Below are 17827 nucleotides of genomic sequence, written 5' to 3' on the forward strand. Positions count from 1 at the left end.
AGTTGAACGGTCTGTTGCTCTGCATTTTTATGCATGTAAGTCTATAACTACTAGGTCTAAAACTAGCCTAGATAGAAACCCCCTTCACGTGATTTCCCCCATTTGCCCCATTCTGGAAAACACCTGCAACTGAAACGGACCGGGGCCTGATCTGGCACGGACCAGCCGAATTCGTTCCAGACTGCGCCATAGCCTAGTTATCAGGGGCATAATAATCAGGGGCACTGTGCCTGTATTCCACAATTCCTCAACTCGTTGTGAAAAGAAGCAGTGAAAAAGCCAAGCCTTCCAGGGTCATGCATAGACCTCAGAACCGTTGCCATGACAACACCACGCTACATAAGGGAAAGCCTTGGCAGTCCTAAACAAGAACAACTCGCTGCCCCACGGGAATGTATCTGATATGAGACATGTCAAAGAGTAAGGTACGAAAAAACACTTGAAAATCACTTGTTGTTGGCCTCTAAGTAGCAGAACTAGTAGAAATGAGGAACTAGCATTTTTAGTAGAACGTGTTGTTTGCATGGTTCAACCATATCCAGGTAGAAGCGACAACGTTAACGTTACATCACCACCAAATGCTTGTAACGTATTAGCATCTATCAGCTCTAGCTTTTAGGCCTAACAAATGGAGACGTGTCAGTTTTGTATTTCCATGCACAGTAACAAGTTAGGTATTTTGATAATTATCGTAGAATTGAATGGCAAAATACATATTATCCGTGTGTGTTTTAATTATTGTTTCTGCAGGCAGGATACAAAGGTCCTTATGCTCAGAAGAAAAAAGAGGGGTGAGATTTATGTTTGATGGGCGTATATTTAGGTCTACATTTTAAACAAATTCGTTTCTGAGGTGTAAGTTATGTCATGAAAACGGGTTTGACCATACATTTACCTTCAGGGAGTTACGGAGCACTGTAAGGTACAAATGTGGATTAACCAACACAATTCAGGATGTCCTGCGTCAAAGGCCTGGGTGGTTAGAGGTCAAAGAGTAAGTCTATTTTTTTTGTAGATATCACTGCTTACTTCTTTGTGGTCAAACCAGTGGGAAGTTACTGTATTTCACTCAGCCCTGTGGGGTTAATGTACTTTCAGTGATGGTGAGTGGGACTTCAACTGGTGTGATGTTGGATGGCTTAGAGAGAACTATGACCATTCCTACATGGAGGAACATGTGCGAATATGCCATTTCCGCAACCACTATGAGGTAAGAAGTTATAGTAGGCTATAGGTTATTATTTACTGTTTTAGTCATCTGTTTCTTGTTTGCATTGTCCCCACAACTCAAAGCTGTGCGTTCTCTGTTTGAGCAATAAGCCACAACAGATGGGGTCTTGGCCCCCCTCTTGACTTTTCAGCTAACAAGGAAAAACCTCATGGTGAAAAACCTGAAGAGGTACCGGAAATTCCTGGAGCGAGAGTCTGGCCGCTTAGAGGCGGCGAAGTGCGACTTTTTCCCACGTACCTTTGAACTGCCCAGCGAGTACCATCTTTTTGTGGAGGAGTTCAAACGCACCCCCGGCAGTACCTGGATCATGAAGCCGGTGAGGATAAATCAACTGTAAATCAAACCCTGAGAATGGTATGAATGCCTGATCCTAAGAGACTGTCTCATTGTGATCTACCCCAATCCTCTGCTGCTCATAGGTGGCTCGGTCTCAGGGAAAAGGCATATTTCTCTTCCGTAAGCTAAAAGACATAATGGACTGGAAGAAGGTAAAACTGTTATAAAAAATGGTCATAGATGTTTGCTTAATGCACATGTCTATGCATCTCACACTCAACAGTTACAATATATCTACTCAACACTAACACCCAACCAGATGGACACTCACATCTCTCTTGGCCCCATGTCAGTTTAATGCACTATTACTAAATGTTCAGTGTTTTATCATTTCCAGATTATGAAATGATCTTGCTTTTATTTGGAAAATAAGGCCTTTCAAGTAACACATACACACAACTCTCTACCTCTTTCTCTCTCTCTCTCTCTCTCATACACACACATACACAGAGAGAGAAAGAGAGCAAGGACTACTTTTTACTTTCCCATCACACACTTTCTTCTTGAAAGGCGAGTCAGACGCTTTTGTGTCTAAAGAAGGCCAGCTAACTCCCGCATGACTTGTAACTTGCGTCACTACTTATGTTTTAGATTAATTGCATGTACTGAACAGGGCCACTGGGCCCTCACTAAAGTTTATTTTCAAAAAGTTCCCATTCCTCACACTGAAAAATGTACACATCAATGTTGTTTAGTCACACTTTTCACCCTCTTTTGGAAGGATGGAACACGGTCAGAGGAGCAAAGGGACGAAACTCAGGTTGAGAGTTATGTTGCCCAGCGCTACATTGAGAACCCTTACCTCATCAGTGGTACTGTACCATTTCCATTTACACCACACACAGTTAAAGGTGTAGTCAAGTGATTTTTGTTGTGAAAATTTGAAAGACGTGGATGACATAGACCTGAATAAAAGCACTTGACACTTTAATTTAAAAATGTTCTTCACCATTAAGAAATGTTTTGCCTTGTGTGTCTTATTTTGGGTTAAATGAATATGCCACTGATTTTTAATCTGTTCTTAGGAAGGAAGTTTGATCTGAGAGTCTACATTCTGGTGTCTTCTGTAAGTTGAATTACTGACCAATGTCATAGTGTAAAGCATTAAGCAGTTTGCAATAAGAGTTCAGAACATCACCTCTATTGATTACTATGTCCTGGTGCTTCAGCAAAGACTTGGCCATGTCGAGCACAGCAGTAGACTCTTTGAACCTCTAGTTCAAGTTTAACAGTTCACTTCTGAGAAAACTCTTTGATTTTTTTGCTGTCATGAACATGGCCTCTGACTGTGTGGCTGTTCAGTATATTCCTTTAAAGGCCTGGCTGTACCGAGATGGCTTCGCCCGCTTCTCCAGCACACGTTTCTCCCTCAATAGCATCGATGATCAGTGTATCCTTCTGGCAGAATCCTCCCCAGTTTGTGTAACAAACAGTGCTTTTGCCTTGTTCTTGTGTGTGACGCAAACATGTATACTCCTCTGAGGTTATTTGGGTTATTTGTAACTTTAATATTAACATTTTAATGATCACTTTCATCACTTTAATTAATTAATAATTAATTCAATTTAATTCAGTTGATGCTTTTTTTTTAATGAAAGTTATGTGGTAAAGCTGACTTTGGCCAAAAAACATTTTGAACCTTAATAGAACCACTCACAGATGTCCATCTTACCAATGTGGCAGTGCAAAAAACAGCTCCAGATTATGACCCAGAAAAGGTCTGGTAGCATCAGCACATTATTTGATTCATTTCTTTAAAGATGCTTGTTAGTAGATACAATTCACACAATAAAATATGAGAAAGAGAATACAAATCATAAAAAAGCCAATGACCTTACACCACTTCTTTGCCAACACATATGGGAAATATGTGACTAATTTACATTCCTGGTCATGCTTACAGGGTTGCAAATGGGAGATTCAGAAGCTGCGTCGGTATCTGACCGCAAAGCACGGCTCAGAAACTGTAGAATCTCTCTTCAAGGAAATAGACAACATATTTGTGCGCAGCCTACAGAGTGTGCAGAAGGTCATCATCAACGACAAGCACTGCTTTGAGTTGTATGGATATGACATTTTGTTGGACCAGGACCTAAAACCGTACGTTGTCTTGATTTTTGTCCTCCTACGCCAATTTTTTTCTGTCATAGAAAAAATTCCATGGTGGAATTTTTATAACATAAAAATTCCACCATGACCCCTTTAAAACTCAGATAATGTTATCTTTGTTGTGTGTCTTTAACCATTCTTTCTCCTTGAAAATGTGACACAAGTATTAGCAACAAATGATCAGTGGCTGGCTGCATTGCATGTACTGCTTGAGAAGTGGCTGTGATGACCTGAGGTATGGGCCCTTCTCTCTTGGCAGATGGCTGATTGAGGTGAACGCCTCTCCCTCTCTCACTGCCAGTAGCCAGGAGGACTATGAGATGAAATGTCGACTGCTGGAGGACACCCTGCACATAGTGGACATGGAGGGCAGGTATTTAAAGGGGAACTATGCAGGTTTTTTAGCTTAATTTATCCTAACTGAACAGCTACGGAGTCATCGAAATGGCTATATGACTTTTTTCGGGTTGAATGGTGGCCGTGACAGAAAGTCTCGCAGCCTTTCAACGTAATGAATTGCTTTACTGCACTACACACATACACGCCAGGCACCGGCTAGAACAAGGTAGCGATGGAGTTTCTCAGACATTTGTCATGGTAGAGCCAGCGAAAAGAAGAAAGCGAGCCAACCGTCTAAGGAACAGGGAAAGAGGAAACTGCAGACTGACAGATTGAGGAGTGTCGTACTGTAAATCATATATACTCTGAAGCTGTAGGGGGAGCTCTGCAGAGAAACCTGCGAGCAAAAAGCAAGAAAACAGCGAAGAAATTGCCAAAACGGCATAGTTTACCTTTAACATGGACTTCATGATACCCAGAACAATGAAGTGTCCTCATGACTTGATGAAGCTGTCCTCCTAGTTCACACACAGCATGATGTAGCCTTGACTTAAAGGGGTGGTTCAGGATTTGGGACATAGGACCTAATTTCCAAGTTAGCAAGTGTGATATTTATCAGTGGAGACCGTTTTCAACACATTTCCTCCCGTCCTTCTAGTTGCAGAGTTCGCAGGTGCTAAGCTAGCAAACTAAGTCATCAGTATGTGTTAGCCTGCCACTAAAAACAGTCTTACCCACTCCACAGTACACCCGAGGCAAATAAATTATAATGCCAGACTATCGATGTAAATGTCTGTGTTGATAGTTTTATTTCTAACATTATTCTATCCTTGCATGTTATAATTAATTGAAATACATTTCTTAATATGGTTCCTTTAAAGCCTGACATATTTTTCACTTAGGTCTTTGATTTGTTGACTCTATTTTATTTGTGTAAGGTAAAACAAAACATACCAATATCTGCAGGTCTTTACCAATGTTTATTTTGTAAGATACTGCAAATGTCTCTTGATTTAGACTCACAGGCCGGGAGAAGAGGGTTGGAGGTTTTGACCTGATGTGGAACGATGGACCTGTTTACCGTGATGACGTCAACTTGGAGACACTGGGTCTTTCCTGTTTCTCTGCAAATACACATCTAGGTACCTGATAATATGCAACTCCACAATTTTTAACACAACACAAATCTGCTGCAGTGTCTTCGAAATGCAAATGCTGTACAGTACATGCCTGACATAGAACTGAAATGTCATAATAAAGTATAAATAACAGGGTTAGTCTTTTGACACACACACAGCAGTACACTGTGGACTGTTCCACTGTGAGCATTTAAGGTATTTATTTTTATCACCTGCTTCAGGACTTAGGCAAGGTAAAAGGCACTGAGTTTTCCTATTTGGGTCCCTCATAGGCTGCATCAATGACAGAGAAAAACAGCTACGGCAACTTCTGAAGCCCTTTCCTGGACAAAAGAAGACGTGAAGGAAACGGGCCAATAATGAGTTTGAATATACAATATTTAACTATTAGCAATTATAGCATAGCAATTTCAGCATCAGTCTGAAATCATGTGTATTTTAATCAGTATTCCATTGTAAAGTGTGTGGAATCTAAAAGTGAAATCAAGTATTACAAATGCCACGCATGCTTTCAGTATTCTGCAAACTGTTTCACAAATAGTTGTGTAAATATTGCTACATTATATGATAAATTACATGCTGGTTAAATGGAAAAAAATACATGGAAACATGATGTCATGGCATTGTTTTATTTCCGAGTTTGAAAAAAATATCTAAAGTATTCACAGTCCTAGATGAGAATGACACTGAGGTATTGTTCTACAATCAACCACACTGATGACCATGGAGATGTCTAGTTTCCCTGATGAGTTTGACACAGCTACAGTGCATGTACATTAAGATCTCTGTAATAATATGCTGCAATGCAATAGCTTGGGACACCTCAACCAGACAGTATTTTAACAATGCTACTCCAACAGCATGTACATTATATTTCATAATAAAATAAAGTTAACAATCAAATACTAGGAACGATAGAGTCCTGTACTATTTTCCTTACAAAACTGTGTACATGCAAAACACATGGGCAACAATATAGCATTCAATGTAACCTTTTCTGAGACAAGAAATTAGTGCAGTTATTTTCCAGTTTCAAACTGGCATACTGTTAGTATGTACAACTAGTTTTAAAAAGCAAAATATATTGTATTTGTGGGAAATTCATTTTTATCACAATTTACTTACCACACACTACAACGAATACAGAAAAATATACATTTAACTTCATTCTTTGCATCATGTTCACATCTTCTGTAGTGACCAGGTTCTCCTTGCCAGTCTCAAATAAATATAGCATTGTTTATCATAAATAGACTTGTGATGTAGAAAATCCTAAAATATACATTTGGGGCATTTGCAACTATCTACTGAGGAACTCAAACAAGGTTTTATAAATTAAAGTACACAAGCCACATTGAAAGCCCTTAAAATATGAATGCAGTAAATATGAGGAAACATTACTTCAAGGAAACATTATTCATCTTAAAAAAACATACAATTCATAATCATAGCACTTACAATCCTATGATCACTTACATTTAATGAGCTGAAACAAAAATGATACAGTACCATTCTTTATTCAATATGGTTTCCTTATTTCCTTATATAAGGGCAGGAAAAATATCTTGACATTTTGGTAACCAGTTACAACTGTAAATAGTGCACTTAATGCAGCTTATAATCAACATTCATAAATGAAAACATCCAATGTTATTATGCACTACATAAAGGCTTTCACATGTGCAGTTATGAGAAATGAGATCATTTTATTAGACACTGACCGTTCTTCAATTTCCCGCTGGAGCGTGACGCAGGTATCTTCTTCGAAGGTGGACAATTCTCTGGTCGTCTAACACCTGATTTGACCCATCTGGACTCACCACCTTGTCTGTCCTTCTCGCACCTTTTCCCAAGACTCATCTCCTGTTTGTTGGTCGGGGTAGTGCACTTCTCATGAACACTTTTTGTCGCGGTATTATCCCTCTGCCTGTCGAACTCGAGAGCCTTCCCTCCGCGACCTTTTCGGCTGGAAGCAGCCACAGACTTCCCGTTGGCACTGGCGTCGTGAGATGGCCGGCGGAAGTTGCCAGTGGCCTGCATGTGCCTCAGGTGGCTCTTGCCCGTCTGGGGGCTGCCGGGGTCCCTCGGCCCGCGGGCATTCAGCTTGCTGTCTGACGTGGTGGCACGACTCTCGCTGCTGCTCCTCTTCTGGGAGAGAGGGGGCGTGGGCAGCGGGGTGGGGGAAGGGGGGGCCTTGCGTTCCAGGAGGGGGCTGAGGCGGGAGTGGCGGTGGTAGGCATACGAGTAGCAGGTCCCGTTGCAGAGCGGGTAGCGGATGTGGCAGTAGGGGCAGATGGGGCGAGAGAGCTGGGCAGACGAGGGGCTGGGGAGGGAGGAGAGCAGGGCGAAGGGCAGGCCCCGCTGCTGGTTCTGCCTGAGACTCTTCGGGGAGTTCAGGCGGGTTGGGGGCGCCGTGTGGGGCCGCTGGTGACCGGAGCCCATGGGGGAGGAGGACGAACCGCCAGCGTTCCCCCTGGAGCGCAAAGTTGGGGCTACCTGCCGTCCACTCTCAGTCTGGACGGTCTGCACCTGATGCCATTCCAGCTGCAGCAGGCGCTCCAGGTACTTCTCCAGCTGGCCCACTGGTCTGGGCCGAGGAGCGCCCTTGCCCTCCGTGTTCAGGAAGATGGCGAGCTGTCTCAGGCTCCAAGTGTTAAACGGCGGGGGCAGGAAGTCTGGGTAGCTGTAGGGTTGGTCGCTGTCATGATCCACCACCTCCGTCCTGGGCCCCGGGATGTCAGGAAGTAGGTCGACAGAATTGATGACCTCCGCACGCAGGTTGAGCTGAGGTGGCGTGCAGGGCGAGGGCAACACTGGCAGCCTCTCCGAGTCCGATAAATCACTGGCGCTGTCCGTATCGTCCTCCTTGGACTCGAACAAGTGCAGGGACTCAAGGGTAGGAACCTGCTGCTGCTGCTGCTGCAATTTCTGCAGTGCCTTGTGGTGCAGCACAGTCTGGGGGGCCAGAGGCAGGGACAGATCACGACGACTCTTGGCCGGGGCCGTGTGGTTTCGGTCCCCCTCGCCACAGCACGCAGGCTGCTGCTGAGCCTGTGTGAGTCGTCTCTCCTCAGGCCCGGACGCCGGGGTCCGCCTTGGCTGGTGAGACTTCACATCACTCTCTGCCTGTGGTCTGGAGAAACACATCCATGTACATTATTTTAGTCTGTCAAAAAAATTATGAAAGATATGAAAGGACTAGAAAGGACTAGCTCACTTTAAGAGTAGCTCACCTTGGTATTTTTCTGTTGCCAGTGAGAGGACTAAGATCAGCTTTAGCTCTATTTCCACAATGTTGTTGCGACCCCTGTAAAAGTATCACAGCGGGTATTACATAATTATGACATAGTCCCTCTGAATTAGGATCCAAAATCATCCTTAATTTGACCAAAGCAAATGAGCACAATCCCTTCAAACCTACTCACTTTGTCTGTATTTGGAAAAGATTCCTTGTCCTGGCCATTTCTAAAAGAAGTCCCTGTCCTCTTTGGAGGCCTTTGGTTCTGTATCACCTTGCTGCCTTTCTTAGAGCTGTGCAATGTAACAGATTAAGTGAGAAAATTAGTTAATATACACTGCAGTAATCAAAAGTAAAACCACACTGTGAATATAACATAGCAAAATGAAATGACATATTTTGTCATATTGATTTGGAAAAAAGGCATGCTTCATGAAACATATAGTCTTTTTACCTGGAATTAACAGCTCCCGCATTTTCAGCATTTTTCATGCGTATTTTGTCTTTAGCTGTCACCCTTTTGAGCGAAGTTGACGCTTGTTCCTGCAGGATGGGTCCCATTGCGCAGTGATAAGCAGGAGCTGCTTCCCCTCCTCCTTCTTGTACTCCAAAAAAGCTTGTCCTTGCCTATTGAGGGCATGCAGTGCTGCGGTTTACGCATAGCGCTTCTTGAGCATCAGGATACCCCACCATTTCAATAGGCAAAAAGGATGTGCTGTGCAATGCACCTACAAAATAACAATCAGCTCCCATGATAACAGGAAAAAATGAATACGGGCACGGTGATATTTTCCTGGCTTATCAATTGCTCCATCGCGCATCATTGTTAAACGTTCGATTATTATGTTCAGGTTTTTGCTGACACGCTAGAAATAGATCAGAAATATATTTTCCTTAAGTCAGAGATTACATATGTTAGTATTTCTTATCTCAGCCTACCTGTACGCATCGCATTTCTTTTTTGTTTACCTGCTCCTGCTGCTGCGACGTATGTTCGCACACCTCTGTCATGACCGCGTCATATTTGGCATGATGGGATTTGAAGTATCTCCGGGAAAATAAGCTGTGTCAAAAATGCAGAAGTGATAGTACGAGAACCGCAGTTGTTCCCACAGCTGACATGTCGCTTTGACATTGTAACTTGCGTAACATTCTATATAAATGGCAGAAATGTGAAGACATCACAGTCGCCCTTAAAACAACGTTTCCTGTGTAGTTTCCCCTTAACATGACTGCGTTCCCGGGCCAACGCTGAGAGATCCGCTATCAACGTCACAATTGTGCTGCATGCGCACAGTGCTGCTCTTCAGGGCACCGTAGTTTTAAAGTGCGCTTTATTGGCAATCCACATGGTTTGCAATGCGGCGCTGCTTACATGCCATGACTTTAGGTTTTCCAGCGTTTACAAAACGCCCACTGTCCTGAAACAAATGGAGGATTAGCCTACTGGATAGACTAATCTGTTGTAAAAATTGCATCAACAGTCTGATGAATGTGAGGTAATTTGAATACAACTGTCACCGTACAACTATTAACTGAGTGCTACAAAACAGCGCTTTACTAACAAAACATGACGAGTCCGTCCCTCTGTCTCAAGTTACATATGATTTTAAAATAGATCTCATGCGTTATAAAAAATCGCGGTACATTTGATGTTTTTAAATACTTTTGGATTTGATGTCAGTTCTACTGCATATGCTTTTTGGTATTGGAAACATTTTACAAGGTCAAACGAAGTAGAGAAATAATGCCAAAGTGTTGCATTTTCATCAGCTAACTACAACTGCGTGTGTCATTTTGTTGTAGGCATTCAAGGCATGGCCTACTCTGCGGAGTGGTGGCAAAAAACATCAGCGACGTCCACTGCACCCCACAGGGCTGCAGGAAGTGCTCCAACTGAACATGTCACTCTGAGATTAAGGGATGAAGTTGAGGAGAGAAAAAGAGTCCAAATCCGCCCCCCAAGCCCAAGGGTCCCGAGAGCATCACCGGTTCTGCGCCGGAGCTTCTCTTGTGAGCCCAAGCCCAAACCAATCATTCGAAGACGAGAGCATTCCTCACCTCCCGAGAGGAGGAGGATGGCTCAGAGAGCGGGGGTGCGTTTTGTGGACTCTCGGGGTATGCAGTTAGAGGATGTGAAAGTTTTTAAAGCCAGCGAGGGTCCCCTTGTCCCAGACCATGTGTTGTTCAGGATACTGATGAATGCCGAATTCTCAAGGGGAAGTAACCTGGAAATCTCTTTGCCTTTGATGAAGCCAGTGTTTCCTGAGCAACCAGGTGATCAGCCTGGGTACGCAGAGCGCGTCTGTCGCCAGAGAGTGTGCCTGGAGAGAGTTCTGTGCTTTGAGGATGGCATCGTTGGCATCGTGCAAGTCCTCAACCTGGCATTTGAGAAAGAGGTTTGTGTGCGCTACTCCTTCACGGCCTGGAAGAGCTGCTCAGAAACACGGGCGTTCTGGGTGTCCCATAAACAGCCAGGCTGGGACACTTTTCACTTTCACCTTCCAGTGCCCCCTTTCCTTCTCCAGCCTGGGGCCCTGCTTGAATATGCTGTGTGTTACAAAGTGCTGGGGACAGAGTTCTGGGACAACAATGAGGGGCAGAACTATAAGCTGGCCTGCCACAGTTACACGCTGACTGTACCCAAGGAGTGTGAGGATAGCATGATACATTTTATCTAACGACAAACAGAAAACAAAGGACATTCACACACTTATAAAAGCTATAGCCACATCCTGAAATGGATGCACATGCCATAGAAAAGCACAGATTTTTGACCCCATACAGAATTTTTTTATGACCTATTCTTTTCTGTGCTCTTTCAAACTTTAATACAAAATATTTTTTTTTTAGAATTTATAATTTGTTTATCTGAAAAGTGTTCCTGCAGACATAACTGTGCCACTTTATTTTTTGTTACTAACAAAGCACGCTAGGAGATGAAATCTGGTTTGAAAACAGCTGTCACAATTGTGATGTTTGGTTTTAGTACATGGTGAAGCAACTTTTATGTAGTCATTAACTCATCACAATGGGAAATGTCAGAATAAAGTGAAACCAGAGAGATGGGGAAAAGTGGGACGGTTGTTTTGCATTGTTCCTTTGTTTGGTTAATTCAGCAATCCTACTGACACCAATACAGTTACATGATGAATTAGTATGACTGAACAAATGCTTTGAGAGTGTTTAGATGTGTTCATGTTGGACATCGAGTAAAATATTGTAAGATCCACATTATTTGGAGTGATCATGAGCTTCTTAATTGAATCCTTAAAGATCTTGGTAGGATTTTACACCATACCATCTGTTCCAGTGCACAATGACTGAATAGGCCTACCGTTTAGAGGCTTTGCACTTAGTGTCACTGCTGGCCAGGGGTAGATTGGATCGCCAACTGAGGCACAGTTGCAGACACGTCTCTCATAATGAAAGCCATTCATTATGAATGGCTTTCATTGTTTTTAAATGAGTGAAAAACAATATTTAGTCTAAACTTGACATGGTCCTGGAAAAGGGTGATATTATTAGGGTGATTTTTTTTAGCTTATGTTTTTAGCAGAATAGGGTATGGACTTCATTACAAGCAGGCAATAAAACGATGGATACATGCCAAAGCTGCTGCACTGTTGCTCTGCTTACTTTACCAGGTCACACCAAGGCTTATTTATAGTTGTAGTAGGCCTATATGTTAAAGATTCTGCACTCACTGTCACATCTGTCAAAGTTTATGATCTATCTCCTATGTCATTTCACCAGCGTGTACTGAACTAAAATGACCGTAACAACATGGTGCGTTCATGAGCAACAGGGAAGTGGGGGAATTCTAGAGTTTAGGGATGGGGGTACGTCACACCTGAATTGGGGACTTCCCCAGTTTGAAGTGGGAGCTTTTGGGAGAGCCCCCAGGAGAATGTTTTGAAATCACTCAACATAGGGAACGCTCTTACTTCGGAAGTGGGGAGTTTAGAAGTGGGAACCTTCCAATTACCTTCCATTAGGATAATGTACCAACTTAAGCTATTAATGAAAGACCAAGAATATATCTTTCTTTTTTTTAAAAAACTTTTCCCCATTCCCAAACTGAAACAGAAGTCAGCTAGCCCTTCATTTTAGTACAATGTCACAATTAACAGGCTATTCACAAATTAGGCTAAAATAAAAATTTAATTTTTAAAGTTTTTTTCCTCAAAAGACCTTTATTCGCAAACTGTACCCAGGCACGATTGAGCTGCTGTGCTCTAGAATCTTAGGCATGATCATAAGCCCAACCGTGCTACTGAGACCTTGAATTTCCCCTTTGGGGTTCAATAAAGTATATATCTATGTATCTATCTACAACCTCATATACTTTGCCAGCCAAGGTATCACATTCAAAAACAGGTGGTCACATTTTACAAAAATACTAATTATTGATTGGGTGCTGCTAGAGAATATGTACCCCATGTCAAAAAAGACTTTTGGCGCTTCCAAATGCTAGAGGGTTCAGGGCATGCTCCATGCTCCCCTGTGACGGAAATGTTAAAAAAATAACCCCTTAAATGATTACTTCTGGTAAATTTTGTGGAAACTAAAAATTGATTTAAAATATATTATATTATAATATATTGATAGCATATTACAATACAGTCTATAATAACTTACACAGGTATATTCAACTCTTTTTAAGTAAGTCTATTGGGAGTTTTATCATCACATACTTTTCTGCACGCACGGAATTCAATTCTAGCGCGCTTTAGAAGTGCAAGGCTAGCAAGAATGAACAGAGTCTAATAGGAATGAACCATAGAGAGGGGTGACATATAAGGGCTGCATCATCTTGCCTATCCTCCTGTGTCATTGAAAACCGATGGCCAAATATTTACTTTTTTTGGATGACAATGACAACTGGTAGTAACATTAGACATACTGATAGCTTTGATTAAGCCTGAATGACGCATAGTTATGTGGAGAGACACTGTAGCCTAGCCCTACTTGGCCGAAGACACTGAACCAGACAGTCGACTTTTCCCGAACATACAGATTGCCAGTCCGCTCCTCCTGGGTAACGTTACTGTAGGCTACGGATGCCATAATGTGTACGTCCTGAAACAGTTTGACTATTTCACGAGAGATGGGCCTAGTTATTTAATCGGCAAATGTTACAAAGTCTACATTTGGCTAGTACTAAAATTGTCTAGTTTTGTGTAGACTAATGTTCAGTGACATTGACAATCTCTAAGCTCGCGCCCAACATAATTCGCGCGCAAAACATTAACAACAACCGAGCCCATCTCTGACAACAAGCAAACCTTGTCTTCTGAGTCATTCAGAGATTTAGCACTACTTAAGTTACTTATTTTGTGAAGTTTGTAAACATCCTTTGTTAACAGGGCACCTTTTTGCTTGTTTTGATAACTGTGATATAATCAGAAAACAGATGCCTTCAGGTAAAAGGGGAAACTGAATTGCGAGTCTCTTACATTACCATCAGGTAATATATAACAAGGTTACCGTTACATATGACGATATTCTCTATGGCTAACTTTAATTTAGCCAGCTAGCGTTAACCTGCTAATCTTACCTTGAATTGAACCGATGTTAACATTAACAAGGCCTCACACAAGACAGGTATAACTTAAATAAATCTAACGTTACTGTTTAAACGTGAGAAAGCTACCTACCTAATATTACTTATCTTCATTTTCTCTATTACTTTCCTTGAGAACTGTGATATATAGCTACACAGAAAATCACCAGTGAACGAATTTAGACTTCATTGGCTAAGTTAGCTGTAGCAGCTACCTGCTACATAATACTAACCTAGCTTAAATTAACGTTAGCCTACTGACTAACGTCAACTGATAGCATAATATGGAAACGTTACACTGGCTAGGCTAACGTTACTGGCATATTAGCCAAGCAAAGTTGATAGAGAACAATTAGAAACTTAATGGTAACTTATACTGAATTAACAATGTTTGTAACTTTGTTTTGATAACATTACTAGAGTTAGATTTACTAAGTCTAGGAAACATTGTGAGTAGAGATGAAGTGGAACAGATACTTGAATTTCAAAAAAAAAAAAAAAAAAGTAAAAGAATTTCACTGAATTAACTGATTTATTTAGTCTATTTACCAAGGGTTCTGAAATGTACTGAAAGGAACCCTTGTGAAGGAAATTTTACTGGCTGTTTCTGGACAAAGCTCACCTCATGTGACAGTAAAAGCTGATAAAGACTCAAAATCTTGACTCAAATCTTAATTAAGCAAAGACCAATGTAGGTCTGTGTAGGCCTAAACTTTGCTAGTCTGAATTTGTTAGATGTCAAGCCTGCCATGGCATTTTCACCTGATGTTCATCCACAGACACTTCTTTTATTTTATGTAATAATAATTGGCACCATGGTTCCTTTGTGTGGTGCCCCTGTTGTTAATCAATAACTTCCGATGCATAAAAGGAAAGTAACAATCCTGTTTTGAAAATCTAAGGAGTATAAAGAACCAATATTTCTATTTCTGTTTAGATTTGGGGCCTTGGTGACTAGCACATCATGGCACCTCGCCAGGACCAACAGGTAACCCATGTTAATTTTGGACCATCATACTAGAAATTCATAATACCCAAAAACATTCTTGCACAATATATGTGCCAAGTAGTTTAAAAAATTTTGTTCAAACATATCAATGTTAAAAAAAATAAATAAATCTGCTAACGGTTCTTTTTACCTTTTCAGATTGAGAAATTATTAGATGTGGCACTAAAACAGTGTAGGTTTCAAGGCCTGGAAGACTTCCTGAATGATAAAAACAACGAGACACCTTCAAAATGCTCAAAACAGTTTATCACTAAGTTGGACAAATTTATGATCAGGGTGAGACCTCTAGCTTGCTGGTTCGTTACTGGTGGTTGTCAAAGATTTACTAAATTTCATAAGGTTATAAAGTAACCAAGTAACCTTAACCTCATGCTGAACAACTTCAATTAAACAGGAACTGGATCAAAAGCGTGTTAAAAATGCTTGTCTGGGTCTTACAATCCTGCATACATTTGGATGTTGCCTTGTCTCTCCTGGAGGTGAAGGGTTGGCAGGGATGGTGTCTCAAGGGATTGTGGAAAAGATAAGTATTGTAAGGCCTTACCCTGACTTGCATGTTTTTGTTTCTGAGAGGCGCCGTTGCAATGATTGCTTTATGGTTCTTTTTATGTGTGCACATGGAGCAATGGTTTGAGAAAGCCTGTCACTTATGGGTGGAGGACAGAGCTCAGGGTAATGAGATGCTGCTGCATCTAGAAGAAGACTTCTTTGATGCTCTCATGGTGAGTGAGTTCTACTGTCTGACAATTTAATTGCATAAAATCGAATCTCTGATTGAGATTTATTCTGTGAGTGAATGATACAAATAATCAGCTTTGGAGCAGTTCTAGCTGTATTGTTATGTGCTGCTGGAATGTGTTGTGTTACATGTATGTAGAAATTAATGTATGCATAACATGGTTGTTTGTATTTTAGTCAGACTGTAATGCTGACAGTGTTGTATGAATACTAATAGTGCTGTTATTTTTCAGGCTATTCATGACAGTGGAAAAGAGGGTATGTCTGTCCTTAACAGAGCACAGTGTTTTGCAACCATAATATCCCCAGTAGATTACACCCTGTCAATGCAACCAGTCAACAAGTGTAAACGGTTATGACAGCAAGGGTTTGCAGTCTCTGGGGCTGTCACTAAAATTACAACAATTTGAGAGGGAATATATTCTGTTCGCCTGACCCATAGCCCATATTTGTCACTATTCAGTGTATCAACAACATATTTTTTGATGTCCAAAGTATAAATTATGACACCAAGGATGCCTTAACTGTAACTGCTGTATATAGTAGATGATATGGTAAGCATATCTCTATATCTTTGAGTTGGATTTTAAAATCAAACGTATATGTAGCTTCCACCTGCTCTGGATCTTACATTTATTCCTCATTATACCTCAGTTAGATGAGGTGTTATAAGTATTTTGAAAACCATATGTATATTTTTTTAAACCATATGTATATTCACATATGTGAATGTTTTGTAAGCCTGTAAAATGTATGGCATGTTATTGGCCTGATTTACTATGGAATAGCTGGTTGATTTTGAAATGAGATATATATATATATATATATATATACTTACATACTACATTACATTATTTACATACTATAATAAAGGCCTTGAAAATGGTGACATTTATGTAATGTAGTATGTATAGTATAATATGTAATAGTCATGTCAGAGCTAATTTTATATGTGATTTCAGTCACACTATGGCATTATATGTTATTTTCTAGGTTTTTCCGATAGCCAACCAGAATAGAATGTTATTGGAAGGGTTTTCTAAAAGCATAACTGTTGGAGCTTTGACACTTAACACTGAAATCTGTTTTCCTCAGGGACTTCTCAGGTGACCGAGTCATTCCTGCCCCTCATTGGCAGGCTGGCTTCTGATTCCCAAGTCCACATATCAGTGCAGAAGGAGGTTAGAGATTTAGCCTTTTCTATTACAGTACTTATCTAGTCATAACTCTGCTTTTTACTGTAACTGTATTTCTTTTTCCCTCATAGGCAGTCCAAAAACTTAACATAATCTTGGATGCAATGCCGCCTGAACTGAAGAAAGAAAGGAAAATATTGTCAAAAGAGGCTTCAGTTGTTGTGTATGTGTGCACTCAAAATAAACATTTACTCAAAAGAATAGTGTCTCACTAGGATCCTGCAAGCAGTGATAAGAACAATGAAGGATGTTGATTTGATGCTTTTTCTTCTATCACAGAAAAGAACTTGCTGGCAGGATTGTTGAGGGCGGAGGTCAGTTGAAGAAAGACTATTGTGTCTTAAAATAAGGACAGAAAAGGGGTTTCAAAATGAACTGCATCTTTTAAAATCAGTGATTAAAGATGTCTGTTTTCTTGTAGATTATGATCTGCAGGCTGCCATGCTTGAAGCCATTTACAGGATGACAGTTGCTTCCCAGAGAAGAGAATTTGTGCATAGTTGGTTCACCATGGGCTTTGTGGCCTCTGCCTTCCTGAAGATACGGGAACCTCAGTTTGAGACAGTAAGATTATTCCTGTCCGCTTCTGATGAGCTGGTGGATAATAAATAGCATGCCTCACCTGGAGCGCACCACCTGTCACTATTATTTATTTATTTATTCTTTTATTTTTTTTCAGGATTGCAGAAAATTTCTTAACATGGTCAATGGCATGAAAGGTGATATGAGAAGGTATGTAACTTCAGCTGTGTTAAGAGGGCATTGGGCTTCAGTTTGTGCTCCATCTTGAGATAATTTTTTTCTTGTTTGGCAGAGTGTACTCCTACCCATGTCTCGAGGTGTTTTTGGACAAGCACGAGGTCAGTCCCACTTGAGATCCCAATGCGGTAAAAGTTTAGAATAAAATTTATGTCTCTGACTGCTAA

General features: G+C 41.1%; 4 protein-coding genes across 10 annotated transcripts in view; 3 read left to right on the top strand and 1 right to left on the bottom strand.

Annotated features, from left to right (window-relative positions):
- Window positions 1-298: 298 nt before the first annotated feature.
- ttll9 (tubulin tyrosine ligase-like family, member 9) lies at window positions 299-6066 on the top strand. The gene is made up of 14 exons (XM_042097223.1): window positions 299-425; window positions 751-791; window positions 902-994; window positions 1099-1210; window positions 1362-1547; window positions 1651-1719; window positions 2289-2379; window positions 2593-2633; window positions 2870-2957; window positions 3227-3285; window positions 3471-3667; window positions 3936-4049; window positions 5033-5157; window positions 5427-6066. The coding sequence occupies exons 1-14, from the start codon at window positions 411-413 to the stop codon at window positions 5495-5497; spliced, it is 1302 nt and encodes a 433-aa protein (XP_041953157.1). The 5' UTR covers window positions 299-410; the 3' UTR covers window positions 5498-6066.
- A 580-nt stretch (window positions 6067-6646) lies between these two features.
- Window positions 6647-9609, bottom strand: fam217ba (family with sequence similarity 217 member Ba). The gene is made up of 5 exons (XM_042097221.1): window positions 9362-9609; window positions 8847-9019; window positions 8580-8685; window positions 8388-8461; window positions 6647-8287 (listed from the first exon to the last, which is right to left on the bottom strand). The coding sequence occupies exons 1-5, from the start codon at window positions 9401-9403 to the stop codon at window positions 6856-6858; spliced, it is 1827 nt and encodes a 608-aa protein (XP_041953155.1). The 5' UTR covers window positions 9404-9609; the 3' UTR covers window positions 6647-6855.
- Window positions 9610-9724: 115 nt separating this feature from the next.
- On the top strand, window positions 9725-11471 carry ppp1r3da (protein phosphatase 1, regulatory subunit 3Da). The gene is made up of 2 exons (XM_042097224.1): window positions 9725-9891; window positions 10199-11471. The coding sequence occupies exon 2, from the start codon at window positions 10210-10212 to the stop codon at window positions 11071-11073; it is 864 nt and encodes a 287-aa protein (XP_041953158.1). The 5' UTR covers window positions 9725-9891; window positions 10199-10209; the 3' UTR covers window positions 11074-11471.
- sycp2 (synaptonemal complex protein 2) overlaps window positions 10668-17827 on the top strand; it is a 52827-nt gene continuing 45667 nt past the window's right edge. For 2 of the 7 annotated variants that reach the window (XM_042097220.1, XM_042097219.1), the window contains exons 1-12: window positions 13617-13862; window positions 14896-14946; window positions 15106-15243; window positions 15362-15490; window positions 15585-15689; window positions 15939-15963; window positions 16801-16886; window positions 16973-17064; window positions 17181-17215; window positions 17323-17465; window positions 17581-17633; window positions 17716-17761. In XM_042097220.1, coding sequence (XP_041953154.1) covers window positions 14923-14946; window positions 15106-15243; window positions 15362-15490; window positions 15585-15689; window positions 15939-15963; window positions 16801-16886; window positions 16973-17064; window positions 17181-17215; window positions 17323-17465; window positions 17581-17633; window positions 17716-17761 — 876 coding nt within the window. In that variant the 5' untranslated portion in view covers window positions 13617-13862; window positions 14896-14922. Of the gene's footprint in view, window positions 10792-13193; window positions 13468-13616; window positions 13863-14895; window positions 14947-15105; window positions 15244-15361; window positions 15491-15584; window positions 15690-15938; window positions 15964-16800; window positions 16887-16972; window positions 17065-17180; window positions 17216-17322; window positions 17466-17580; window positions 17634-17715; window positions 17762-17827 lie in introns of those variants that run through there. The other 5 variants (XM_042097218.1, XM_042097216.1, XM_042097217.1 and 2 more) reach the window with 5 other exon arrangements.

Source organism: Alosa sapidissima, chromosome 7 (genome assembly GCF_018492685.1).
Source record: "Alosa sapidissima isolate fAloSap1 chromosome 7, fAloSap1.pri, whole genome shotgun sequence".
NCBI classification, from domain to species: domain Eukaryota; kingdom Metazoa; phylum Chordata; class Actinopteri; order Clupeiformes; family Clupeidae; genus Alosa; species Alosa sapidissima.